Raw genomic sequence first — 25,608 nt, 5'->3', positions numbered from 1 at the left:
AAAAAACCCCCAAAACCAGCCCAAAACCGGGAATGGGACCCGAAATGCACCAAAAACCCAAAAAAAGACCCCAAAAACCAGCCCCGGGACCCCCGGGAGTTTTTTGGGGGGGGGTTCTGGACCATCCCATCTGCTGTGGGGTTTGGGGGGGTCCTGGACTATCCCACCTGCTCCGGGGGGGGTGTTTGTGGGGGGGTTTCTGGGCAATTCCATCTGCTCTGAGTTTTAGGGGGATCCTGGACTATCCCATATACCTTGAGGGGGGGTTTCTGGGCAATTCCATCTGCTCTGAGTTTTAGGGGGATCCTGGACTATCCCACCTGCCCTGGGGGGGTGTTTTGGGGGGGGGGATTCTGGGCAATTCCATCTTCTCTGAGTTTTAGGGGGGATTCTGGACTATCCCACCTGCCCCGGGGGGGTGTTTTAGGGGGGATTCTGGGCAATTCCATCTTCTCTGAGTTTTAGGGGGGTCCTGGACCATCCCATATACCTTGAGGGGGGCTGTTTGTGTGGGGGGGGTTTCTGGGCAATTCCATCTGCTCTGAGTTTTAGGGGGGATTCTGGACCATCCCACCTGCCCTGGGGTTCCGGGGGGGGGAGCTCTGGCCGATCCCGCCTGCCCCGGGGGGGTGTTTTAGGGGGGGGGGTTTCTGGGCAATTCCATCTGCTCTGAGTTTTAGGGGGGGTCCTGGACCATCCCCGGGGCTGTTTTTGGGGTGACCCGTCCCCCCGGGGCTGTTTTTGGGGTGACCCGTCCCCCCGTCCCCCAGGCCCGGGCATGGGGTCCCCGCTGGCCGTGGTGGCCGCCGTGGCGCGGACGCTGGCCCAGCTGTGGCGGCGCCCCCTGCTGGCCGTGAACCACTGCGTGGGGCACATCGAGATGGGCCGGCTGCTCGGCCCCGCCCCCGACCCGCTCGTGCTCTACGTCAGCGGCGGCAACACGCAGGTGGGGGCGGGGGAGCGGCCGGTATCGCGATATATCGCGATATATCGCGGGGGGGGAGGGAAGGGATGGCCGATATCGCGATATATCGCGGTGGGGGAGAGAGGGAATGGCCGATATCGCGATATATCGCGGTGGGGAGAGGGAGGGAATGGCTGATATCGCGACATATCGCAAGGGAGGAGAGAGGGAATGGCCGATATCGCGATATATCGCAAGGGAGGAGAGAGGGAATGGCTGATATCACAACATATCGCAAGGGAGGAGAGAGGGAATGGCCGATATCACGGGGGGGAGGATTGGGGCAGGCGATATCGCGACATATCGCGAGGTAGGGGGGGAAGGAATGGCCGATATCGCGATATATCGCGAGGGAGGAGGCATGGAATGGCTGATATCGCGACATATCGCAGGAGAGGAGGGAGGGAATGCCTCGTATCGTGATATATCGCGAGGGAGGGGTGAGGGAATGGCTGATATCGTGGGGGGGGAGGGTTGGGGCGGACGATATCGCGACATATCGCACGGGGGGGAGAGAGGGAATGGCCAATATCGCGACATATCGCAGGAGAGGAGGGAGGGAATGGCCGATATCGCGACATATCGCGAGGGAGGAGGGAGGGAATGGCCGATATCGCGACATATCGCGGTGGGGGAGGGAGGGAACGGCCGATATCGTGGGGGGGGGGAGGGTTGGGGCGGGCGATACCGCGACATATCGCAGGAGAGGAGGGTCAGAACAGCCGCTATCGCGACATATCGCGATATGCTCCCTGCAGGTGATCGCCTACTCCCGGCGCCGGTACCGGATCCTGGGCGAGACCCTGGACGTGGCCGTGGGGAACTGCATCGACCGGCTGGCGCGGCTGCTGCAGGTGGCCACGCCCACCCCGGGGCCACGCCCACAAACGGGGACACGCCCACAAACGGGGACACGCCCCCCGGGCCACGCCCACCCCGGGCCACGCCCCCCGGGCCACGCCCACAAACGGGGCCACGCCCACAAACGGGGACACGCCCACAAACGGGGACACGCCCACAAACGGGGACACGCCCATAAACGGGGACACGCCCACAAACGGGGCCACGCCCACGAACGGGGACACGCCCACAAACGGGGCCACGCCCACAAACGGGGCCACGCCCACAAACGGGGACACGCCCACGAACGGGGCCACGCCCACCCTGGGGCCACGCCCACAAATGGGGACACGCCCACGAACGGGGCCACGCCCACAAATGGGGCTACGCCCACAAACGGGGCCACGCCCACCCCGGGCCACGCCCACAAAACGGGGACACGCCCACTAACGGGGCCACGCCCACGAACGGGGACACGCCCACTAACGGGGCCACGCCCACCCTGACCCCGCCCCCTCCCCCCGCAGATCCCCAACGCCCCCAGCCCGGGATACAACGTGGAGCAGCTGGCCAAGAGGTGACCCCAAAAAATGACCCCAAATCCCCCAAAACTGACCCCAAAAACACCCAAAAATCCCCCGAAATCCCATAAATCCACCAAAATCCCCAAATGCCCCAAAAGTGACCCCAAAACTGACCCCAAAAACACCCAAAAATCCCCCAAAATCCCATAAATCCACCAAAATCCCCAAATCCCCCAAAAGTGACCCCAAAAAGTGACCCCAAAAACACCCAAAAACACCTAAATCCACCAAAATCCCCACATCCCCCAAATATCCCCAAATTCCCTAAATATCCCCAAAAGTGACCTCAAAAGTGACCCCAAAACTGACCCCAAAAACACCCAAAAATCCCCAAAAACACCTAAATCCACCAAAATCCCCAAATTCCCCAAAAGTGACCCCAAAAAATGACCCCAAATCCCCCAAAACTGACCCCAAAAACACCCAAAAATCCCCCAAAATCCCCTAAATCCACCAAAATCCCCAAATCCCCAAATATCCCGAAAATGACCCCAAAAAAATGACCCCAAAAACACCCAAAAATCCCCCAAAACCCCTAAATCCACCAAAATCCCCAAATCCCCAAATATCCCAAAAGTGACCCCAAAAACTGACCCCAAAAACACCCAAAAATCCCCCAAAAATCCCCTAAATCCACCAAAATCCCCAAATCCCCCAAAAGTGACCCCAAAAGTGACCCCAAAAACTGACCCCAAAAATCCCCCAAAATCCCATAAATCCACCAAAATCCCCAAATCCCCCAAAAGTGACCCCAAAATCACCCAAAAATCCCCAAAAACACCTAAATCCACCAAAATTCCTCAAATCCCCCAAATATCCCCAAAAGTGACCCCAAAAACTGACCCCAAAAACACCCAAAAATCCCCCAAAATCCCCTAAATCCACCAAAATCCCCAAATCTTCCAAAAATGACCCCAAAAACTGACCCCAAAAACACCCAAAAATCCCCAAAAACACCTAAATCCACCAAAATCCCCAAATCCCCCAAAAGTGACCCCAAAACTGACCCCAAAAACACCCAAAAATCCCCAAAACCAAAAATCCCCAAAATCCCCAAGTCCCCCAAAAGTGACCCCAAAAACTGACCCCAAAAATCCCCCAAAATCCCATAAATCCACCAAAATCCCCAAATCCCCAAAAGTGACCCCAAAACTGACCCCAAAAACACCCAAAAATCCCCAAAAACACCTAAATCCACCAAAATCCCCAAATCCCCCAAATATCCCCAAAAGTGACCCCAAAACTGACCCCAAAAACACCCAAAAATCCCCAGAAACACCTAAATCCACCAAAATCCCCAAATCCCCCAAAATTGACCCCAAAACTGACCCTAAAACTGACCCAAAAACTCACCACAAAACTGACCCCAAATCCCCCAAAATCCCCCAAATCCCCCAAATCCTCCCAAGTCCCCATAATCCCCAAAATCCCAAATTCCCGAATTCCAGGGGCCGCCGGCTGCTCCCGCTGCCCTACGTGGTGAAGGGTTTGGATGTTTCATTTTCGGGGCTCCTCTCGCACCTCCAGGTACCCCAAAAACCCCAAAAAAATCCCCCAAATCCCCCCAAATTCCCCAAAATCTCCCAGAATTACCCCAAAATCTCCAGGAATTCCCCCAGAATCTCCAGAATTTCCCCAGAATCTCCAGAATTTCCCCAAAATCTCCCAAAATTCCCCCAAAATCTCCAGGAATTCCCCCAAAATCTCCAGAATTCCCCCAAAATCTCTCAGAATTCCCCAAAATCTCCAGGAATTCCCCCAAAATCTCCCAGAATTCCCCCAAAATCTCCATAAATTCCCCCAAAATCTCCCAGAATTCCCCCAAAATCTCCCAAAATTCCCCCAAAATCTCCAGAATTTCCCCCAAATCTCCCAGAATTCCCCAAAAATCTCCAGGAATTCCCCCAAAATCTCCCAGAATTTCCCCAAAATCTCCCAGAATTCCCCCAAAATCTTCCAGAATTCCCCCAAAATCTCCCAAAATTCCCCCAAAATCTCCAGGAATTCCCCCGGAATCTCCAGAATTCCCCCAAAATCTCCAGAATTCCCCCAAAATCTCCCAAAATTCCCCCAAAATCTCTCAGAATTCCCCCAAAATCTCCCAAAATTCCCCCAAAATCTCCCAAAATTCCCCCAAAATCTTCCAGAATTCCCCCAAAATCTCCAGGGATTCCCCCAAAATCTCCAGGAATTCCCCCAAAATCTCCCAGAATTTCCCCAAAATCTCCGGAATTCCCCCAAAATCTCCAGGAATTCCCCCAAAATCTTCAGGGAATTCCCCCAAAAACCCCAAAATCCCCCAAAATCTCTCAGAATTCCCCCAAAATCTCCGGAATTCCCCCAAAATCTCCATAATTTCCCCCAAAATCTCCCAAAATTCCCCCAAAATCTCCCAAAATTCCCCCAAAATCTCCCAAAATTCCCCCAAAATCTCCCAGAATTCCTCCAAAATCTCCAGAATTTCCCCAAAATCTCCCAGAATTCCCCCAAAATCTCCGGAATTCCCCCAAAATCTCCAGGGATTCCCCCAAAATTCCCCCAAAATCCCCCAAATTCCCCCAAAATCTCCCGGAATTACCCCAAAATCTCCAGGGATTCCCCCAAAATCTCCAGGAATTCCCCCAAAATCTCCCAAAATTCCCTCAAAATCTCCCGGAATTACCCCAAAAACCCCAAAATCCCCCAAAATCTCCAGGGATTCCCCCAAAATTTCCCCAAAATCTCCAGGAATTCCCCCAGAATCTCCAGAATTTCCCCAAAATCTCCCAGAATTCCCTTAAAATCTCCCAAAATTCCCCCAAAATCTCTGGAATTCCCCCAAAATCTCCCAGAATTCCCCCAAAATCTCCAGGGATTCCCCCAAAATCCCCCAAAATTTTGGGGTTTTTTTAATTTCCCAGGCAGTGACCCCAAAATTGTTGGAGTCGGGGGAGGCGACCCCGGAGGATTTGTGCTTCTCCCTGCAGGTGGAAAAATGGGATTTGGGGGAAAAAATGGGATTTTGGGAAAATGGGATTTTAGGGAAAAATGGGATTTTGGGAGAGGAAATGGGGATTTTGGGAGGGAAAATGGGGATTTTGGGAGAGAAAATGGGGATTTTGGGAGAGAAAAGAAAAATGAGATTTTTGGGGAAAATGGGATTTGGGGGAAAATGGGATTTTTTTAGGATTTTTTTTGGGATGTTTTTGGGGATTTTTTAGGATGTTTTTTGGGATGTTTTTGGGGCATTTTTGGGATGTTTTTGGGATGTTTTTGGGGTGTTTTTGGGATGTTTTTGGGATTTGGGTATTTTTGGGATGTTTTTGGGGATGTTTTTTGGGTGTTTTTGGGATGTTTTTGGGATGTTTTTGGGATGTTTTTGGGGATATTTTTGGGGATGTTTGGGGATGTTTTTGGGATGTTTTTGGGGATGTTTTTGGGATGTTTTTGGGATGTTTTTGGGATGTTTTTGGGTCAGTTTTGGGATGATTTTTGGGATGTTTTTGGGCCAGTTTTTGGGATGTTTTTGGGATGTTTTTGGGATATTTTTGGGGATGTTTTTGGGATGTTTTGGGTTGTTTTTGGGATGTTTTGGGATGTTTTTGGGGATGTTTTTGGGATGTTTTTGGACACGCTTTGGGATGTTTTTGGGGATGTTTTTGGCCACGCTTTGGGATGTTTTTGGGATGTTTTTTGGACACGTTTTGGGATGTTTTTGGGGATGTTTAGGGATGTTTTTGGGATGTTTTTGGACACGCTTTGGGATGTTTTTGGGGCAGGAGACGGCGTTCGCCATGCTGGCCGAGGTGACCGAGCGCGCGCTGGCGCTGACCAGGGCGGGGCACCTGCTGCTCGTGGGGGGCGTGGCCTGTGAGTGGGCGGGGCCACACCTGGGAGGGGCGGGAGCCAAATTTTGGGGGGTGGAGCCAATTTTGGGGGCTGGGACCCGCCCCAAAGGGCGTGGCCACACAGGGATGAGTGGGCGGGGCCTCACCTGAGAGGGTGGGGTCACACCTGGGCGGGATTGCAGCCCCAATTTTGGGGGCTGGGAGGCAAAAAAGGGGCGTGGCTGTGCCTGGAAGCCACGCCCAGCTCACCTGTGCGCACAGGTAACCACCGGCTGCAGGAGATGCTGCAGGTGATGTGCAGAGCGCGGGGGGCGGAGCTGTGCCCCGTGGACGACAGGTGAGGGCGGGGCTGAGGGGCACACCTGTGACCTTTGACCTGCGTGACACACCTGTGTGACACACCTGAGCCCCTCTCACCTGTCCTTCCCAGGTACTGCATCGACAACGGCGCCATGATCGCCCAGGCCGGCTGGGAGATGCTGAGGGCGGGGCAGGTGACGGAGCTCAGCCAATCAGGGATCACGCAGAGGTCAGGGGGGCGTGGCCACGCGGGGGGGGGGTGGGGTGGGTCAGCCTGACCTCTGACCTTTGACCTCTGGCTGGGCACAGGTACCGGACGGATGAGGTGGAGGTGACCTGGAGGGACTGAGGTGGCCACGCCCCCAATGGCCACGCCCCGAATGGCCACGCCCCAAATGGCCACGCCCATTTAATAAAAGACACTCCCCCCATATTCTGGCCACGCCTCTTCATTTGTGGATGATGTAATGCCCTTGGTGACCCCGCCCATGTGGAAAGGACCAATCAGCTTGTCTCTCACCGGTGGAGGTGTTCCCTGCTGCTGTCAATCTCCTGCAAGCCACGCCCTCTTTTTAAAGCCTCATTTGCATAACCCTGCCCCTACCCATGACGTCATTCAGCCAAGCGGCCAATAGGATGGCGCGGCTGAGCGCGGCCAATGGGAGCGCGGGGGGCGTGGCTTGGCTGAGGGGGCAGCGGGCGCAGGCGGGATCGGCTCAGTCTGTGCGCGGCCGGCGGAGGGAGAACGTCGGAGAGGTACCGGGGCAAAGGGCGGCTCTTCGTGCGTGTTCCTATCGCGACACGGCTCCCCATCGCCACCCCGACCCGCGTTCCCCCCGGCGCCGCCAGCCGCGGGCGCTCGGGGTTTTAGCGGTGTCGCAGAGCAGCGGGCGGCTCCTTCTTCACCCGGCGGAGCGGAGGAGATTTCGGGGCCCCGCCGGATTTTGGGGGGTCGCACAAATGCTCGGGGGTCTCGGGCGGTACCGGGAGGATTCCGGGCGGTACCGGGCGGGTTCCGCCGCTCTCGGTCTGACTCCGTTTCTCTCTCCTCAGGCGGAGCCGCCGGCGGGAAACGGGGGACGGCTTCTGGAGGATCTCCACTTTTTTTATTTTTTCCTTTTCTACTGTGGAATTTACCGCGGGTTTGGCGAGGGGAAACCTAAAAGTTAATTAAGAGGGTTTTTTAATAAAAGTGCGCTTTAGATGCGTTTTGAATAAACACTCTTTGTGCCGATCGGAACGGTCTGGAACTCGTGAGGGGCTGGGGGGCGGGGCCAACGGACGGCGGGAAAATGGGGGGCGGGGTGGCACCTACAGAGGAAGCGAAGCCCCGCCTCCGTGGGCGGGGTATGCCCTTATATGGCAGCGAGGGGGCGGGGCGAGTGCTGAAGGTGCAGTGCCCCCGCCGCCATCTTGAGCGCGTCACCGCATCCAATGGCAGCTGTCCGGCCGCCATCTTGAGCGCGTCACCGCAGCCAATGGCAGCCGTCCGGCCGCCATCTTGAGTGCGTCACCGCAGCCAATGGCAGCCGTCCGGCCGCCATCTTGAGCGCGTCACCGCAGCCAATGGCAGCTGTCCGGCCGCCATCTTGAGCGCGTCACCGCAGCCAATGGGAGCAGCCGGCGGCCGGAAGCGGCGGGAGGAGCGGCCGGAAGTGGGCGCGGCCGCGCGCTGTCATGGCGGCGGCCGAGGAGGAGGCGGCGGCGGCGGCGGAGAGCGAGGAAGGGGAGCGCGGGGATGAGGAGGCGCTGGAGCGGCTGGAGGTGGGGACGGGGCGGGGGGCACGGGCGGGACCCCCTGTGTGGGGTTTGGGGTGTGTGGGGTCTGGGGTCTCGGGTTTGGGGTCTCTGAGGGAGCCGCGGCTCCTGAGGGAAAGCGGCAGTTGGGCCTGAGGGAGCTGACGACCCCTCTGGGGGAATTTTCTATTTTTGTTCAGTGGCCGTTTGGGGAGTTTTCTGGTTTTTTAGGCGTCTGGGATCGTTTTATGGCGGGTTTAAATGGGGTGTTGTCTGAGGGGAAATTGGGATTGACTGGGGGGAATTTCGGGTTGTTTTTTTTGGGGGAAATGGGGATTATTTTGGGATGGAATTCGGGGTTACTTGGGGTTGTTTTGGTGTCTCTCCCCCCAGTCCCTGGTGATGGGTCTGTACCGGTGCTGGGATGGAATTTGGGATTTTTAGGGTGGATTTTGGTGTAATTTATGGTTTTTTAGGGTGGATTTTGAGTGATTTTGGGATGAGTTTGGTCTCTCTCCCCCAGGCCCTGGTGACACACCTGTACCTGTTCTGGGATAGATTTTGAGATGGAACTTTGGATTATTTTGGGATAGATTTGGGATTATTTTGGGGTGTTTTGGGATGGATTTTGGTGTAATTTTGGGGATTTTTAGGATGGATTTTGGGTGATTTTGGTCTCTCCCCAGGCCCTGGTGACTCACCTGTACCGGTTCCAGAATGTAATTTAGGGGTTTTGGGGTGGATTTTTGGGCTGATTTTGGGATGATTTTGGGGATTTTTAGGATGGATTTTGGGTGATTTTGGGTGATTTTGGTCTCTTTCCAGGCCCTGGTGACTCACCTGTACCTGTTCTGGGATAGATTTTGAGATGGAACTTTGGATTACTTTGGGATAGATTTGGGATTATTTTGGGGTGTTTTGGGATGGATTTTGGTGTAATTTTTGGTTTTTAGGATGGATTTTGGGTGATTTTGGTCTTTCCCCAGGCCCTGGTGACTCACCTGTACCGGTTCCAGAATGTAATTTAGGGGTTTTGGGGTGGATTTTGGGATGATTTTGGGGATTTTTAGGATGGATTTTGGGATGATTTTGGGGATTTTTAGGATGGATTTTGGGTGATTTTGGGTGATTTTGTCTCTCCCCAGGCCCTGGTGACTCACCTGTACCGGTTCCGGGACGCGCTGCCTGTGCCAGATGCAGCTGGGGACAGACCTGGGGACACACCTGGGGACACACCTGGGGACACACCTGGGGACACACCCGGTGCTGCTGGTGATGCCGGTGCCAAACCCGGTGCCAAACCCTGTGACACACCTGGGGACACACCTGGGGACACACCTGGGGACACACCTGGGGACGCGCTCGTGGCCGAGATGGAGAGAACGCTGAAGCTGATGGAGGAGATCCAGGGTGAGCAGGGCTGGGGGTGCCCAGGTGTGTCTGGGAGGGGCTGGGAGTGCCCAGGTGTGCCTGGGAGGGGCTGGGAATGCCCAGGTGTGCCTGGGAGGGACTGGGAGTGCCCAGGTGTGTCTGTCCAGGTGTGTCTGAGAGGGGCTGGGAGTGCCCAGGTGTGCCTGGGAGGGGCTGGGGGTGGCCAGGTGTGTCTGAGAGGGGCTGGGGGTGCCCAGGTGTGTCTGTCCAGGTGTGTCTGTGAGGGGCTGGGAGTGCCCAGGTGTGCCCGGGAGGGGCTGGGAGTGCCCAGGTGTGTCTGTCCAGGTGTGTCTGTGAGGGGCTGGGGGTGCCCAGGTGTGCCTGGGAGGGGCTGGGAGTGCCCAGGTGTGCCTGTCCAGGTGTGCCTGGGAGGGGCTGGGGGTGCCCAGGTGTGTCTGGGAGGGGCTGGGAGTGCCCAGGTGTGCCTGGGAGGGGCTGGGAGTGCCCAGGTGTGCCTGGGAGGGGCTGGGAGTGCCCAGGTGTGCCTGGGAGGGGCTGGGGGTGCCCAGGTGTGTCTGGGAGGGGCTGGGAGTGCCCAGGTGTGCCTGGGAGGGGCTGGGAGTGCCCAGGTGTGCCTGGGAGGGGCTGGGAGTGCCCAGGTGTGCCTGGGAGGGGCTGGGGGTGCCCAGGTGTGCCTGTCCAGGTGTGCCTGGGAGGGGCTGGGGGTGCCCAGGTGTGCCTGGGAGGGGCTGGGAGTGCCCAGGTGTGCCTGTCCAGGTGTGCCTGGGAGGGGCTGGGGGTGCCCAGGTGTGTCTGGGAGGGGCTGGGAGTGCCCAGGTGTGCCTGGGAGGGGCTGGGGGTGCCCAGGTGTGCCTGTCCAGGTGTGCCCGGGAGGGGCTGGGAGTGCCCAGGTGTGCCTGCCCAGGTGTGTGTGGTAGGGGCTGGCTGTGTCTCAGCTGTGCCCAGGTGTGTCTCAGGTGTGTCCAAGTGTGTCTCAGGTGTGTCTCAGCTGTGTCTGTGGCGTGCCAGGTGTGTCTGGGTGTATCCAGGTGTGTTTTGTGTGTGTCTGAGGTGTGCCCAGGTGTGTCTTGGGTGTGCCCAGATGTGCCCAGGTGTGTCTGACCCCCTCCCCTCCTGCAGTGTGTCTCAGGTGTGTCTGGGTGTATCCAGGTGTGTCAGGTGTGTCTCAGCTGTGCCCAGCTGTGTCTCAGGTGTGTCTGGGTGTGTTTCAGCTGTGCCCAGGTGTGTTTCAGGTGTGTCTCAGGTGTGTCTGGGTGTATCCAGGTGTGTCTGGGTGTGTCTCAGGTGTGTCTGGGTGTGTCTGGGTGTATCCAGGTGTGTCTGGGTGTGTCTGGGTGTATCCAGGTGTGTCTCAGGTGTGTCTCAGGTGTGTCTGGGCGTATCCAGGTGTGTCTCAGGTGTGTCTCAGGTGCGCCCAGGTGTGCCCAGGTGTGTCTGGGCGTATCCAGGTGTGTCTGGGTGTATCCAGGTGTGTCTGGGCGTATCCAGGTGTGTCTGGGTGTGTCTCAGGTGTATCTGGGTGTGTCTCAGGTGTATCTGGGTGTGTCTCAGGTGTGCCCAGGTGTGTCTGGGTGTGTCTCAGGTGTGTCTGGGTGTATCCAGGTGTGTCTGGGTGTGTCTGGGTGTATCCAGGTGTATCTGGGTGCGTTTCAGGTGTGCCCAGGTGTGTCTGGGTGTGTCTGGGTGTATCCAGGTGCGTCTCAGGTGTGTCTCAGGTGTGTCTGGGTGCGTCTCAGGTGTGCCCAGGTGTGTCTGGGTGTGTCTGGGTGTATCCAGGTGCGTCTCAGGTGCGTCTCAGGTGTATATGGGTGTGTCTCAGGTGTGCCCGGGTGTGTCTGGGTGTGTCTCAGGTGTCTCTCACCTGTGCCCAGGTGTGTCTGGGTGCGCCCAGGTGTATCTGGGTGTCTCTCACCTGCGCCCAGGTGTGTCTGACCCCTCCCCTCCCCTCTCCCCGCAGTGTCCCCCTCTGCCCGCGGCCGGGCCCTGCTGCTCCGTGCCCGTGCGCTGGGCGTGGCCCCGGCGGTGGGCGGGGCGCGGGCGGAGCAGCTGCTGGGCCACGCCCTGAAGCTGGAGCCGGCGCTGGGCGCGGCCTGGCGGCAGCTGGGGGAGCAGCGCTGGCGGCGGGGGGACCTGAGCGGGGCACGGGCGGCCTTCGGGGGAGCCCTGCAGCAGGTGAGGAGGGGTTTGGGGGGGCTGCAGGGGGGGCTGGGGGTGGATTTGGGAGGGGTCTGGGGGGGTTTGGGGGGGATTTGGGTGGGTTTGGGGGGTCCTGGGGGAGCAGCGCTGGCGGCGGGGGGACCTCAGCAGGGCGAGGGCGGCCTTCGGGGGAGCGCTGCAGCAGGTGGGGAGGGGTCTGGGGGGGTTTGGGGGGGCTGCAGGGGGGGTTTGGGGGGGATTGGGGGGGGGTTTGGGGGGGATTGGGGGTGGGGGACCTCAGCAGGGCGAGGGCGGCCTTCGGGGGAGCGCTGCAGCAGGTGGGGCGGGTTTGGGGGGGTTTGGGGGGGCTGCAGGGGGGGCTGGGGGTGGATTTGGGTGGGTTTGGGGGGGTTTGGGGGGTCCTGGGGGAGCAGCGCTGGCGGCGGGGGGACCTCAGCAGGGCGAGGGCGGCCTTCGGGGGAGCCCTGCAGCAGGTGGGGAGGGGTCTGGGGGGGTTTGGGGGGGCTGGGGGGGCTGCAGGGGGGGTTTTGGGGGGGATTTGGGGGGGCTACAGGGGGGGTTTGGGGGGCACTGGGGGGTTTGGGGGGGGTTTGGGGGGGTTTGGGGGGTCCTGGGTGGGTTTGGGGGGGGTTTGGGGGGGCACTGGGGGGTCCTGGGTGGGTTTGGGGGGGATTTGGGTGGGCTCCAAGGGGGTTTGGGGGGTTTGGGGGGGTCCTGGGTGGGTTTAGGGGGGGTTTGGGTGGGTTTGAGGGGGATTTGGGTGGGCTCCAAGGGGGTTTGGGGGGGTTTGGGGGGTCCTGGGTGGGTTTTGGGGGGGATTTGGGTGGGCTCCAAGGGGGTTTGGGGAGGTTTGGGGGGGTCCTGGGTGGGTTTGGGGGGGATTTGGGGGTGATTTGGGTGGTCTCCATGGGGATTTGGGTGGGTTTGGGGGGGTTTGAGGGTGATTTGGTTGGTATTGGGGGGGATTTGGGTGGGTTTGGGGGTGATTTGGGTGGTCTCCGAGGGGATTTGGGGGGGTTTGGGGGGATTTGGGGGGGGGCTTGGGGGGATTTGGGCGGGCTCCAGGGGGATTTTTGGGGTATTTTTGGGTTGGTTTGGGAGGTCCTGGGTGGGTTTGGGGGGATTTGGGGGATTTTTGGGGGATATTTGGGGTGTTTTGGGAGGTCCTGGGTGGGTTTGGGGGGATTTGGGGCCCTTGGTGGTTTTGGGGGTTATTTTTGGGGTTTTTTTTGGGGTGATTTGGGGTTATTGGGGTTTCTCAGGATGCCCTCTCTGTTTTCTGGGTTATTTTGGGATATTTTTGGGGTGATTTTGGGGTGATTTGGGGTTATTGGGGTTTCTGAGGATGCCCTCTCTGTTTCCTGGGTTATTTTGGGATATTTTTGGGTTGATTTTGGGGTTATTGGGGTTTCTCAGGATGCGCTCTCTGTTTTCTGGGTTATTTTGGGATATTTTTGGTGTGAATTTGGGGTGATTTGGGGTTATTGGGGTTTGTCATGATGCCCTCTCTGTTTCCTGGGTTATTTTGGGATATTTTTGGGGTGATTTGGGGTTATTGGGGTTTCTCAGGATGCGCTCTCTGTTTCCTGGGTTATTTTGGGATATTTTTGGTGTGAATTTGGGGTTATTGGGGTTTCTCAGGATGCGCTCTCTGTTTCCTGGGTTATTTTGGGATATTTTTGGTGTGAATTTGGGGTTATTGGGGTTTCTCAGGATGCCCTCTCTGTTTCCTGGGTTATTTTGGGATATTTTTGGGGGTTTTTTTGGGGTGATTTGGGGTTACTGGGGTTTCTCAGGATGCGCTCTCTGTTTCCTGGGTTATTTTGGGATGTTTTTGGGTTGATTTTGGTGTGATTTGGGTGCTTTCCCCCCCCAGGGCGAGGACCCCGAGGCGCGGCGCCTCCTCTCCATGGCCCTGCGCGCGCAGGGGGCGGGGCCGGGCCCGCGGGGGGCGGGGCCTGGCGCCGGGGGGGCGGGGCCGGGCCCGGGGGGCGGGGCCCTGCAGGAGAGCCTGGCGCAGGCGGAGGCGGCGGTGAGGAGCGACCCGAGGGACGGGCGGAGCTGGTGTGAGTCACCTGGGGTCACCTGGATACACCTGGGGTCACCTGGGGTCACCTGGGGTCACCTGGGGGTCACCTGGGGTCACCTGGGTACACCTGGGGTCACCTGGATACACCTGGGGTCACCTGGGGGTCAGCTAGGGGTCACCTGGGTACACCTGGGGATCACCTGGGGTCACCTGGGGTCACCTGGGGTCACCTGGGGGTCAGCTAGGGGTCACCTGGGTCACCTGGGGTCACCTGGGGTCACACGGGGTCACCTGGGGGTCACCTGGGGTCACCTGGGGGTCACCTGGGGTCACTGGGGTCACCTGGGGGCACCTGGGGGTCACCTGGGGTCACCTGGGCACACCTGGGAGTCACCTGGGGTCACCTGGGGTCACCTGGGGTCACCTCGGGGTCACCTGGGGGTCACCTGGGTCACCTGGGGTCACCTGGGTCACCTGGGGTCACCTGGGTACACCTGGGGTCACCTGGGGTCACCTGGGGGGCGGTGAGGAGCGACCCGAGGGACGGGCGGAGCTGGTGTGAGTCACTGGGGTCACCTGGGGTCACCTGGGGTCACCTGGGGTCACCTGGGCTCACCGGGGTCACCTGGGGTCACCTGGATACACCTGGGGTCACCTGGGCTCACCTGGGCTCACCTGGGCTCACCTGGGGGTCACCTGGATACACCTGGGTACACCTGGGGTCACCTGGGGGTCACCTGGGTACACCTGGGGGTCACCTGGATACACCTGGGGTCACCTGGGCTCACCTGGGTACACCTGGGGGTCACCTGGATACACCTGGGGTCACCTGGGGTCACCCGGGGTCACCTGGGGTCACCTGGGGTCACCCGGGGTCACCTGGATACACCTGGATACACCTGGGGTCACCTGGGGTCACCTGGGGGTCACCTGGGGTCATGTGGGGTCACCTGGATACACCTGGGGGTCACCCGGGGTCACCTGGGGTTACCTGGATACACCTGGGGTCACCTGGGGTCACCTGGGGTCATCTGGGAGGGCTGGGGTTACCTGGGGGCACCTGGATACACCTGGGGTCATCTGGGGGTTACCTGGGGGTCACCTGGGGGGACTGGGGGTTACCTGAGGTGTACCCAGGTGCACTCAGGTGTACCCAGGTGTGCTCAGGTGTATCTCAGGTGTACCCAGGTGCACTCAGGTGTGCCCAGGTGTGTCTCAGGTGTGCCCCAGGTGTCCCCAGGCTCACACCCAGGTGTACCCAGGTGTGCTCAGGTGTGCCTCAGGTGCACTCAGGTGTATCTCAGGTGTGCCCAGGTGTACTCAGGTGTACCCAGGTGTATTCAGGTGTACCACAGATGTAGCCAGGTGTGCCCAGGTGTGCTCAGGTGTACCCAGGTGTGCCCCAGGTGCACTCAGGTGTGTCTCAGGTGTACCCAGGTGTGCCCCAGGTGCACTCAGGTGTATCTCAGGTGTGCCCAGGCACACTCAGGTGTGCCCCAGGTGTGCCCAGGTGCCCCAGGCTCACCCAGGTGTCCCCCCAGACGTGCTGGGCAACGCCCACGTGTCGCTGTTCTTCGCGGGGGGGCAGAGCCCCGGCAGCGCCCGCAGAGCCCTGGCAGCGTACGGGCAGGCGGTGAGACAAACTGGGGGGACTGGGGGACTGGGATGGGATGGGGAGACTGGGATGGGACTGGGAGGGACTGGGATGGGACTGGGAGGGACTGGGAGGGACTGGGGAGTGTGTGTGGGTGTGGCTGAGGGGACTTGGTTACACCATATAAGGAAAGGGGAGGAGCATAGAGATGTGGGCGTGGCTATACCATATAAGGGAATGGGAGGAGCATAGAAAAATGGGCGTGGCTACACCATATAAGGGAATGGGAGGAGCATAGAAAAATGGGCGTGGCTATACCATATAAGGGAATGGGAGGAGCATAGAGACATGGGCGTGGCCACACCATGTAAGGAAAAGGGAGGAGCACACAGAGGTGGGCGTGGCTACACCATATACGGGAATGGGAGGAGCATAGAGACATGGGCGTGGCCACACCATGTAAGGAAAAGGGAGGAGCACACACAGGTGGGCGTGGCTATACCGTACAAGGAAAGGGGAGGAGCATACACAGGTGGGCGTGGCTATACCATATAAGGAAAAGGGAGGAGCACACACAGGTGGGCGTGGCTATACCATGTAGGGAAATGGGAGGAGCATAGAAACATGGGCGTGGTCATGCCATATAAGGAAAAGGGAGGGAAACAGCGACACGGCAACCTGTGGGTGTGGCTGAGGGGGGGCGTGGCCACACCATATAAGGAAATGGGAGTGGCACACACGGATTGTGGGCGTGTCCTGACCCCGCCCCGCCCCCCAGGAGCGCGTGGACCCCGCGGCCGCCGCCAACCCCGACCTGCACCTGAACCGCGCCACGGTGAGCCGGGGGGCGGGGCCATGGGGGCGGGGCTAACGGGGGCGGGGCTAACGGGGGCGGGGCCATGGGGGCGGGGCCATGGGGGGCAGGGCAGTCCCAGTTTAACCCTCACTGGGAGCACTGGTGCAGCTCCTGCAGTACCTGGAGCGGTTCCAGGCTGGGCAGTCCCAGTTTAACCCTCACTGGGAGCACTGGTGCAGCTCCTGCAGTACCTGGAGCGGTTCCAGGCTGGGCAGTCCCAGTTTAACCCTCACTGGGAGCACTGGTGCAGCTCCTGCAGTACCTGGAGCGGTTCCAGGCCGCCCTGGACGGGCTCAGCCGCGCTGCCGAGCTGGCCCCGGGCTGGGAGGAGCCGCGGAAACGGCACCGGAACCTGCTGGAGTTCCTGAGCCGGCTGTGCGCCCTGCTGGAGAGCCGGGTACTGGGATAAACTGGGATAAACTGGGATAAACTGGGATAAACTGGGATGGACTGGGGCTGTGCAAATGGCACCGGAACCTGCTGGAGTTCCTGAGCCGGCTGTGCGCCCTGCTGGAGAGCCGGGTACTGGGATAAACTGGGACAAACTGGGATAAACTGGGATGGACTGGGATTAAACTGGGATGGACTGGGAGGGAATGGGATGGACTTGGGGGGTCACTGGGGGGACTGGGATGGACTGTGATGAACTGGGATGGACTGGGAGAGACTGGGATGGAGTGGGAGGGACTGGAAGGGATTGGGGTGAACTGGGAGGGACTGGGATGGATTGGGATGGACTGGGATGGACTGGGAGGGACTGGGATGGACTGGGATAAACTGGGAGGGACTTGGATGAACTGGTATGAATTGGGATGAGCTGGGATGAACTGGGAGGGACTGGGATGAACTGGGATGAACTGGTATGGATTGGGATGAGCTGGGATGAACTGGGAGGGACTGGTATGAACTGGGATGAACTGGGAGCACCGGTGGGCCGGCGGTGGGCGTGTCCGCCGCTGACCCCGCCCCTCCCCCAGGGGAAGCTGCGCGGGAAGCGGCGCCGGGGCGTGGCCGGGCCGGTGCCCCTCCCCCTGCTGGGCCCGCTGGGGGGGGGCGGGGGGGCCGCGCCCCTCCCCCATCGCGGCGCTGCGCCCCGGGCCCAACCCCCAGCGGGTCCTGCTGGGCCGGGTCCTGTTCAGCCTGGCCCCGCCCGGGGGCGTGCCCTAGTGAGAACTGGGAGGGACTGGGATGGACTGGGATGGACTGGGGAGGGTCCTGTTCAGCCTGGGGGCATGCCTAGTGAGAACTGGGATGGACTGGGATGGACTGGGATGGACTGGGGAGGGTCCTGTTCAGCCAGGGGGCGTGCCCTAGTGAGAACTGGGAGGGACTGGGATAACCTGGGATGGACTGGGATGGACTGGGATGGGAGTGGGAGGAACTGGGAGGAACTGGGAGGGAACTGGGAGGGGATTGGATGGGACTGGGATGGATTGGGGGGAGCTGGGATGAACTGGGAGGGACTGGGGATAAACTGGGATGGGAGTGGGAGGGACTGGGAGGAACTGGGAGGGACTGGGGGTGAACTGGGATGGCAGTGGGAGGGACTGGGATGGATTGGGAGGGAACTGGGAGGAACTGGGAGGAACTGGGAGGGGCTGTTGCTCACCGGGAGGGGCAGCAGGCCCCGCCCCCCCCCCGTGACCCCGCCCCCCCGTGACGTCACAGCTGCGTGGGGCTGCAGGACGGGGGCGGGGCCGTGGCCGCCATCACCGTGTACAACGCGGCCCCCGCCTGGGGCGTGACCGTGGGCGACGCGCTGGGCGTGCCCGACCCGCTGCTGACCCAGCACCTGCACCAGCACCAGGGCCAGGTGGGCGCCGGGGGGCGCCGGGGGGCACTGGGGGGCACTGGGAGGGGTGAAACGGGGAGAAACGGCGAAAAAACGGGGAAAAAACGGTGAAAATTGGGTGAAAAATGGGTGAAAAATGGAGGAGAAAGGGTTAAAAATGGGTTAAAAGGGATTTGGGGTTACTGGTTTGTACTGGTGTGCACTGGGAGGGGTGAAACGGGGAGAAACGGCGAAAAAAACGGGGAAAAACAGTTGAAAATTGGGTGAGAAATGGAGGAGAAAGGGTTAAAAATGTGTTAAAAAGGGATTTGGGGTTACTGGTTTGTACTGGTGTGTACTGGGAGGGGTGAAACGGGGAGAAACGGCGAAAAAACGGGGAAAAACAGTTGAAAATTGGGTGAGAAATGGAGGAGAAAGGGTTAAAAATGTGTTAAAAAGGGATTTGGGGTTACTGGTTTGTACTGGTGTGTACTGGGAGGGGTGAAACGGGGAGAAATGGCGAAAAAACGTGGTGAAAAAACGGTGAAAATTGGGTGAGAAATGGAGGAGAAAGGGTTAAAAATGAAGGAGAAAGGGTTAAAAATGGGTTAAAAAGGGATTTGGGGTCACTGGTTTGTACTGGTGTGTACTGGGAGGGGAAAAACGGGGATAAACGGCGAAAAAAACGGGGAAAAACGGTGAAAATTGGGTGAAAACTGGGTGAAAAATGGAGGAGAAAGGGTTAAAAAAGGAGGAGAAAGGGTTAAAAATGGGTTAAAAAGGGATTTGGGGTCACTGGTTTGTACTGGTGTGTACTGGGAGGGGTGAAACGGGGAGAAACGGGGAAAAAACGGGGAAAAACGGGTGAAAATTGGGTGAAAAAATGGAGGAGAAAGGGTTAAAAATGGAGGAGAAAGGGTTAAAAATGGGTTAAAAAGGGATTTGGGGTTACTGGTTTGTACTGGTTTGTACTGGTTTATACTGGTCTGTAGTGGGTTATACTGGTCTGTACTCATTCATACTGGTCTGTACTGGTCCATACTGGTTCATACTGGTTTCTATTAATTTGTACTGGTCTGTAGTGGTTCATACTGTTCTGTACTGGTTTATACTGGTCTGTACTGGTTTATACTGGTCTGTACCGGTTCATACTGGTCTGTACCGGATCATACTGGTTCATACTGGTCTGTACTGGTTCATACTGGTTCATACTGGTCTGTACCGCTTCATACTGGTCTGTACTGGTCTGTACCGGTTCATACTGGTCTGTACCGGTTCATACTGGTTCATACTGGTCTGTAGTGGTTCATACTGTTCTGTACTGGTTCATACTGGTCTGTAGTGGTTCATACTGTTCTGTACTGGTTCATACTGGTCTGTACCGGTTCATACTGGTCTGTACTGGTTCATACTGGTTCATACTGGTCTGTACTGGTCTGTACTGGTTCATACTGGTCTGTACCGGTTCATACTGGTTTATACTGGTCTGTACCGGTTCATACTGGTTCATACTGGTCTGTACCGGTTCATACTGGTCTGTACCGGTTCATACTGGTTCATACTGGTCTGTACTGGTCTGTACCAGTTCATACTGGTTTATACTGGTCTGTACTGGTCCGTACTGGTTTTCTCCCCAGACCTTCTCCTTCCTGGGGATCCGCGTCTCGTCCCCGCTGTCGCTGGTGGTGAACGGGCGGCGCCCGCCCGGCTCCGCCCTGGCCCCGCCCCGCCTGGCGCTGTCCAATCCCGAGGAGGCCCCGCCCCCCGGCGCGCACTGACCACGCCCACCGCGGGGCAGGGGGCGGAGCTTTGGGGAATAAAGGAGATTTTTTTGGGAGCAGAGTCGTGAATTTTGTAACGGGAGCGGGCGGCCATGTTGGGTGGGGCAGGGCTGGGGGCCGCCATCTTGGAGTGTGATGTATGGGAGCCGCCATCTTGGATTGAGTATAAGGGGGCCGCCATCTTGGATTGGGGTTATAGGAGACACCATCTTGGATTGCGGTTTATTGGTGCCGCCATCTTGGGAGGATGTAAGTGGGCAGCCATATTGGATTACCGTGTATGGGGGCCGCCATATTGGGTGCATGTAAGGGAGCCGCCATCTTGGATCGTAGTATATTAGTGCTGCCATATTGGACTGTGGTTTATTGGTGCGGCCATCTTGGAAGGATGTAAGTGGGCAGCCATCTTGGATTGTGGTTCATGGGAGCCGCCATCTTGGATTGTGGTTCATGGGAGCCGCCATCTTGGATTGTGGTGTAAGGGAGCCGCCATCTTGAGAGGATGTAAGTGGGCAGCCATATTGGGTTACCGTGTATGGGAGCCGCCATCTTGGATTGTGGTATATTAGTGCCGCCATATTGGATTGTGGTTTATTGCAGCGGCCATATTGGATTGTGGTTTGTGTGGCCATCTTGGCTTGTGATTTATTGTTGCTGCCATCTTGGATTGTGGTTTATTGCAGCGGCCATCTTGGATTGTGGTTTATTGCAGCGGCCATATTGGATTGTGGTTTATGTCTGCCGCCATCTTGGGCGTGTCCCCCCCTCCCCCCCCCCAAAAACACCATTGTGGGGGATGGGCGAGGGTCCCTCAGCCCCTCCCCCCCCCGACCAGGCACCAATTACAAACATCCGTCCTTTAATCGTCGTCTCGAGGTATCAAAATTAACCGAGGGGGGGGGGGGGGAGGGGCTCGGAGGGGGAGGAGCCGCGTGTGAGGGGATGGGGGGAGGGGCCACGAAAAGGGGGCGGGGACAGAACTACGGAGGGCTGTGGGGGGAGGGGCGGAGCCACGACAGCACGAGCACGGTGGGGGCGGGGCGGGGCGGGGGCGGGGCCGGGGGGGGAGGGGCTCAGGGCTCGTCCTCGCCGTTGGCGCTGTCCCGGTCGTCCTCCCCCTCCTCCGCCTCCTTCTCGTCCCCCTTCAGCGACTCCAGCTGGGAACGGGGGAGGGGCAGCGCGTCAGGGGGGGAGGGGCGGGGCTAGGCCCCTCCCCCCGGCCCCGCCCCGCCCCCGCCCCGGCTCTGGGGGGAACTGGGAGGTGACTGGTGCGCACTGGAGCCGAGTCTCAGGGCACTGGTCTGTACTGGGAAGGGGGTGGGGGTCACTGGGGGTGTCCCCAGAGCCTCCCAGGGGGGCACTGGTGGGACTGGGAGGTCACTGGGGGGTCACTGGTGGGACTGGGGGGTCACTGGTGGGACTGGGAGGTCACTGGAGGGTCACTGGTGGGGGGACTGGGGGGTCACTGGGGGGACTGGGGGGATCACTGAGGGGGTCACTGGTGTGAACTGGGGGGTCACTGGGGGGGTCACTGGTGTGAACTGGGGGGATCACTGGGAGGTCACTGGGGGGTCACTGGTGGGACTGGGAGGTCACTGGGGTGTCAATGGTGAGACTGGGGGGGTCACCGGGGGGTCACTGGTGGGACTGGGGGGGTCTCTGGGGGGTCACTGGGGGGTCACTGGTGGGACTGGGGGGGTCTCTGGGGGGTCACTGGTGTGACTGGGGGTCACTGGTTTAACTGGAGGTCACTGGGGGGTCACTGGGGGTCACTGGTTTGAACTGGGAGGTCACTGGGGGTCACAGGCCCCACCTGCTCGTCGCCCCGCTCCTCGTCCCCCTCGTTGTCACTGGGGGGGTCACTGGTGTGAACTGGTTTGAACTGGGAGGTCACTGGGAGGTCACTGGTGCATACTGGGAGGGTCACTGGTTTGAACTGGGGGGTCACTGGGAGGTCACTGGTCTGAACTGGGAGGTCAATGGGGGTCACTGGTGCATACTGGGAGGTCACTGGGGGTCACTGGTTTGAACTGGGAGGTCACTGGGGGTCACAGGCCCCACCTGCTCGTCGCCCCGCTCCTCGTCCCCCTCGTCGTCCAGCAGGTCGCCCTCCTCGGCCGAGTCCTCGTTGCCGCCCTCGGCCTTGGCCCCCCCGGCCTCGTCCTTCTTGGAGCCGCTGCCGCCCTGCTCCTCCTCGGCCTTGTCACTCTTGGCCTCTGACGGGGTGAGAGAGAGAAATAATGGGGTGAGAGAGAGGAAAAATGGGGTGAGAGAGGGAAAAAATGGGGTGAGAGAGAGAAACTGGGGTGAGAGGGAAAAAATGGGGTCAGAGAAAAAACGGGGTGAGAGAGAAAATGGGGTGAGAGAGAGAAAAAGGGGTGAGAGAGAGAAAATGGGGTGAGAGAGAGAAAATGGGGTGAGAGAAAATGGGGTGAGAGAGAGAAAATGGGGAGAGAGAGAAAATGGGTTGAGAGAGAAAATGGGGAGAGAGAGAGAAAAAAACGGGGTGAGAGAGAAAATGGGGTGAGAGAGAGAAAATGGGGTGAGAGAGAGAGAAATGGGGTGAGGAAAGGAAAAATGGGGTGGAGAAAATGGGGTGAGAGAGAGAAAAAATGGGGTGAGAGAGAGAAAATGGGGTGAGAGAGAAAATGGGGTGAGAGAGAGAAAATGGGGTGAGAGAAAATGGGGTGAGAGAGAGAAAATGGGGTGAGAGAGAGAAAATGGGGTGAGAGAGAGAAAATGGGGTGAGAGAGAGAAAGTGGGGTGAGAGAGAGAAAATGGGGTGAGAGAAAATGGGGTGAGAGAGAGAAAATGGGGTGAGAGAGAGAAAAAGGGGTGAGAGAGAAAATGGGGTGAGAGAGAGAAAATGGGGTGAGAGAGAGAAAATGGGGTGAGAGAATGGGGTGAGAGAGAGAAAATGGGGTGAGAGAGAAAAAATGGGGAGAGAGAGAGAGTGGGGAATTGGGGAGAGCAAACAAAACAAGGGGTGAGAGAGCCAGGAACTGGCAGAGAATTGGGGATTTGGGGAGAAAAAACAGGGATTTGGGGAAAGAATTGGGGATTTAGGGACAGAATTGGGGATTTGGAGACAGAATTGGAGATATGGGGACAGAATTGGGGATTTGGGGAGCAAAATGGGGGTTTGGGAGGAGAAAACGGGGATTTGGGGAGGGAAAAAGGGGATTTGGAGACAAAATTGGGGATTTGGGGGAAGAACTGGGGATTTGGGGGCACAGAACGGGGGTTTGGGGGAAAAAATGGGGGTGTGAGGGGAGAAAATGGGGATTTGGGGGGAAAAAATGGGAATTTGGGGGAAGAATTGGGGATTTGGAGGCAAAAACGGGGATTTTGAGAGAGAAAATGGGGATTTGGGGACGGAAGAGGCACTTGGGGGCAGAAAATGATGATTTGGGGAGGGAAAATGGTGATTTGGGGGAAGAAACGGGGATTTAGGGAGAAAATATGGGGATTTTGGGATGGAAACTGGGGATTTGGGAGGAAATGGGGCAATCTGGGGGGGGGGGGGTGGAGCCTGAGGGGCGCTGGGCAGAGTCAGCTGGTCCCCCCCAAAAACTGGGGAACAAAAAAAACGGGGATGTCACCCTGAGGATCCGTCAGGAATTCCCCAAATCCCCCGGCCCAGGCCCCGCCCCTCCTCACTCTGCTCCCGCTCCAGCCGCTCCAGGCTCTCCAGCAGCGCGTCCACCTTGGCCTTGATCTGCCCCAGCTCCTTCTTGATGCTCTGCAGGTCGTCGCCTTTCACTGGGGAGTCCAGAAAAACACTCAGGGCACCGGAAACGGCGCCATGTTGGATTGCAGGGGGGCGGTGGGGGCGGCCATATTGGATCAGGCGTAGGGGCAGCCATATTGGGCTGGGACAGTGGCTGCCATATTGGACCAGCCATGTTGGATTTGATTACAGATACTGCCATATTGGATTCTGAATGTTGGCGGCCATATTGGGACATGGGGGCTGCCATATTGGATCAGCCATATTGGATTGGGACATGCGAGATTCCATATTGGATCAGCCATATTGGATTAGGGTACAGGGGCTGCCATATTGAATCGGCCACACTGGACTCTATCCTGGCAGCCATATTGGATTAGGACATGGGGCAGCCATTTTGGATCAGCCACACTGGACTCTATCCTGGCAGCCATATTGGACTGGGACATGGGGCAGCCATATTGGATTGAGACATGGGACTACCATATTGGATCAGCCATACTGGACTCTATCCTGGCAGCCATATTGGATTGGGACATGGGGCAGCCATATTGGATCAGCCACACTGGATTGGGACACAGGGCTGCCATATTGGATCAGCCATACTGGACTCTATCCCAGCGGCCATACTGGATCAGCCATACTGGATTGGGACACAGGGCAGCCATATTGGGTCAGCCACACTGGACTCCATCCCAGCAGCCATATTGAATTAGGACATGGGGCTGCCATACTGGATCAGCCACACTGGACTCGATCCTGGCGGCCATATTGGATTGGGACATGGGGCAGCCATATTGGATCAGCACACTGGACTCTATCCTGGCAGCCATATTGCATTGGGACATGGGACTGCCATATTGGATCAGCACACTGGACTCTATCCCGGCAGCCATATTGGATTGGGACATGGGGCAGCCATATTGGATCAGCCACACTGGTCTCTATCCCAGCAGCCATATTGAACTAGGACATGGGGCAGCCATATTGGATCAGCCACACTGGACTCCATCCCGGCGGCCATACTGGATCAGCCATACTGGATTGGGACACGGGGCAGCCATACTGGATCACCCACACTGGTCTCTATCCCCGCAGCCATATTGAACTAGGACATGGGGCTGCCATATTGGATCAGCCATACTGGACTCTATCCCGGCAGCCATATTGGATTGGGACATGGGACTGCCATATTGGACCACCCACACTGGTCTCCATCCCGGCGGCCATATTGGATCAGCCATATTGAACTGGGACACAGGGCTGCCATACTGGACCACCCACACTGGACTCTATCCCGGCAGCCATATTGGATTGGGACATGGGGCTGCCATATTGGACCACCCACACTGGTCTCCATCCCGGCGGCCATATTGGATCAGCCATATTGAACTGGGACACAGGGCTGCCATACTGGACCACCCACACCGGTCTCCATCCCGGCGGCCACACTGGCCACCTCACCCACCACACCTGCCCCACCCCCACCCCCCCAAACCCCTTTTCCCCTCTCCCTCCCTACGTTTTCCCGACTTGGAGGAGGAGCCGCGCTGGCCGGACTTGCTGTTGAAGCTCTTGCCGCGCCGCGAGGTGTTGCCGGAGACGCGCTGGCGCTTGGACGGCACCACGGCGCGCGCGATGGGCGGCGGCGGCGGCACGCGGGCGGGGTAGCTGTACATCCTGCAAGGCAACGGGACCCGCTGGGATGGACCGGGAGCCGCGCGCGGGGGCGGGGCCGGGGCGGGGGAGGGGGCGGTGGGGTCCCTAACCCGCTCTGAACTGGTTTATACTGGTACCGGTCATAGTAGTCCCGCTGGAAGTCGTAGTCGAGGTCGAACGACGACCTGGGGGGGGGAGGAGGGGAGTGAGATCCGGAAAACCCCCCAAAAAAACCCAAAAAACACGTGGGAGAGCCCAAAAACCCCAAAAAACACCTGGGAGAGCCCAAAAACTGGGAGAGCCCAAAAACCCCCCAAAAACACCTGGGGTTCCCCAAAAACCCCTGGGAGAGCCCAAAAAACCCCAAAAAACACGGTTCCCCAAAAA

General features: G+C 58.5%; 3 protein-coding genes across 5 annotated transcripts in view; 2 read left to right on the top strand and 1 right to left on the bottom strand.

The window, feature by feature from the left end:
- OSGEP (O-sialoglycoprotein endopeptidase) overlaps nucleotides 1-25,608 on the top strand; it is an 88,978-nt gene that overhangs the window by 1,017 nt on the left and 62,353 nt on the right. For 2 of the 3 annotated variants that reach the window (XM_056510279.1, XM_056510280.1), the window contains 9 exons: nucleotides 771-946; nucleotides 1,723-1,818; nucleotides 2,332-2,381; nucleotides 3,837-3,915; nucleotides 5,289-5,354; nucleotides 6,147-6,237; nucleotides 6,477-6,552; nucleotides 6,646-6,744; nucleotides 6,825-6,881. In XM_056510279.1, the coding sequence (XP_056366254.1) occupies nucleotides 771-946; nucleotides 1,723-1,818; nucleotides 2,332-2,381; nucleotides 3,837-3,915; nucleotides 5,289-5,354; nucleotides 6,147-6,237; nucleotides 6,477-6,552; nucleotides 6,646-6,744; nucleotides 6,825-6,864 (773 nt within the window). In that variant the 3' untranslated portion in view covers nucleotides 6,865-6,881. Of the gene's footprint in view, nucleotides 1-770; nucleotides 947-1,722; nucleotides 1,819-2,331; nucleotides 2,382-3,836; nucleotides 3,916-5,288; nucleotides 5,355-6,146; nucleotides 6,238-6,476; nucleotides 6,553-6,645; nucleotides 6,745-6,824; nucleotides 7,272-7,568; nucleotides 7,754-25,608 lie in introns of those variants that run through there. The other variant, XR_008842154.1, reaches the window with a different exon arrangement.
- TTC5 (tetratricopeptide repeat domain 5) lies at nucleotides 8,168-19,886 on the top strand. Its single transcript, XM_056510439.1, is given in 11 exon segments — nucleotides 8,168-8,279; nucleotides 9,398-9,662; nucleotides 11,602-11,816; nucleotides 13,678-13,867; nucleotides 15,372-15,463; nucleotides 16,203-16,259; nucleotides 16,531-16,677; nucleotides 17,258-17,332; nucleotides 17,334-17,446; nucleotides 17,949-18,093; nucleotides 19,689-19,886. Coding segments are annotated over 11 exon segments (1,527 nt in total). The 5' UTR covers nucleotides 8,168-8,192; the 3' UTR covers nucleotides 19,830-19,886.
- Nucleotides 20,745-25,420, bottom strand: LOC130262851 (heterogeneous nuclear ribonucleoprotein C-like). The gene is made up of 6 exons (XM_056510348.1): nucleotides 25,332-25,420; nucleotides 25,085-25,242; nucleotides 23,493-23,594; nucleotides 21,875-22,048; nucleotides 21,646-21,779; nucleotides 20,745-20,989 (listed from the first exon to the last, which is right to left on the bottom strand). Exons 2-6 carry the CDS (start codon nucleotides 25,239-25,241, stop codon nucleotides 20,906-20,908), a joined length of 651 nt encoding a protein of 216 aa, XP_056366323.1. The 5' UTR covers nucleotide 25,242; nucleotides 25,332-25,420; the 3' UTR covers nucleotides 20,745-20,905.

Source organism: Oenanthe melanoleuca, chromosome 25 (genome assembly GCF_029582105.1).
Source record: "Oenanthe melanoleuca isolate GR-GAL-2019-014 chromosome 25, OMel1.0, whole genome shotgun sequence".
Classification (NCBI taxonomy): Eukaryota; Metazoa; Chordata; class Aves; order Passeriformes; family Muscicapidae; genus Oenanthe; species Oenanthe melanoleuca.
Note: the sequence above shows the minus strand (reverse complement) of the source record. Positions and strands in the feature narration are given on the sequence as shown.

Bases quoted from the DNA above. Each gene is read 5' to 3' on its own strand.
- LOC130262851 (XM_056510348.1), bottom strand. From the start codon at position 25,241: ATGTACAGCTACCCCGCCCGCGTGCCGCCGCCGCCGCCCATCGCGCGC. The intron at 23,595-25,084 runs GTAGGGAGGGAG...TGGACTCCCCAG, and splicing joins CTCCTCCAAGTCGGGAAAAC to TGAAAGGCGACGACCTGCAG. The intron at 21,780-21,874 runs GTGACCTCCCAG...GTGACCTCCCAG, and splicing joins GGTGGGGCCTGTGACCCCCA to TGACCCCCCAGTTCAAACCA.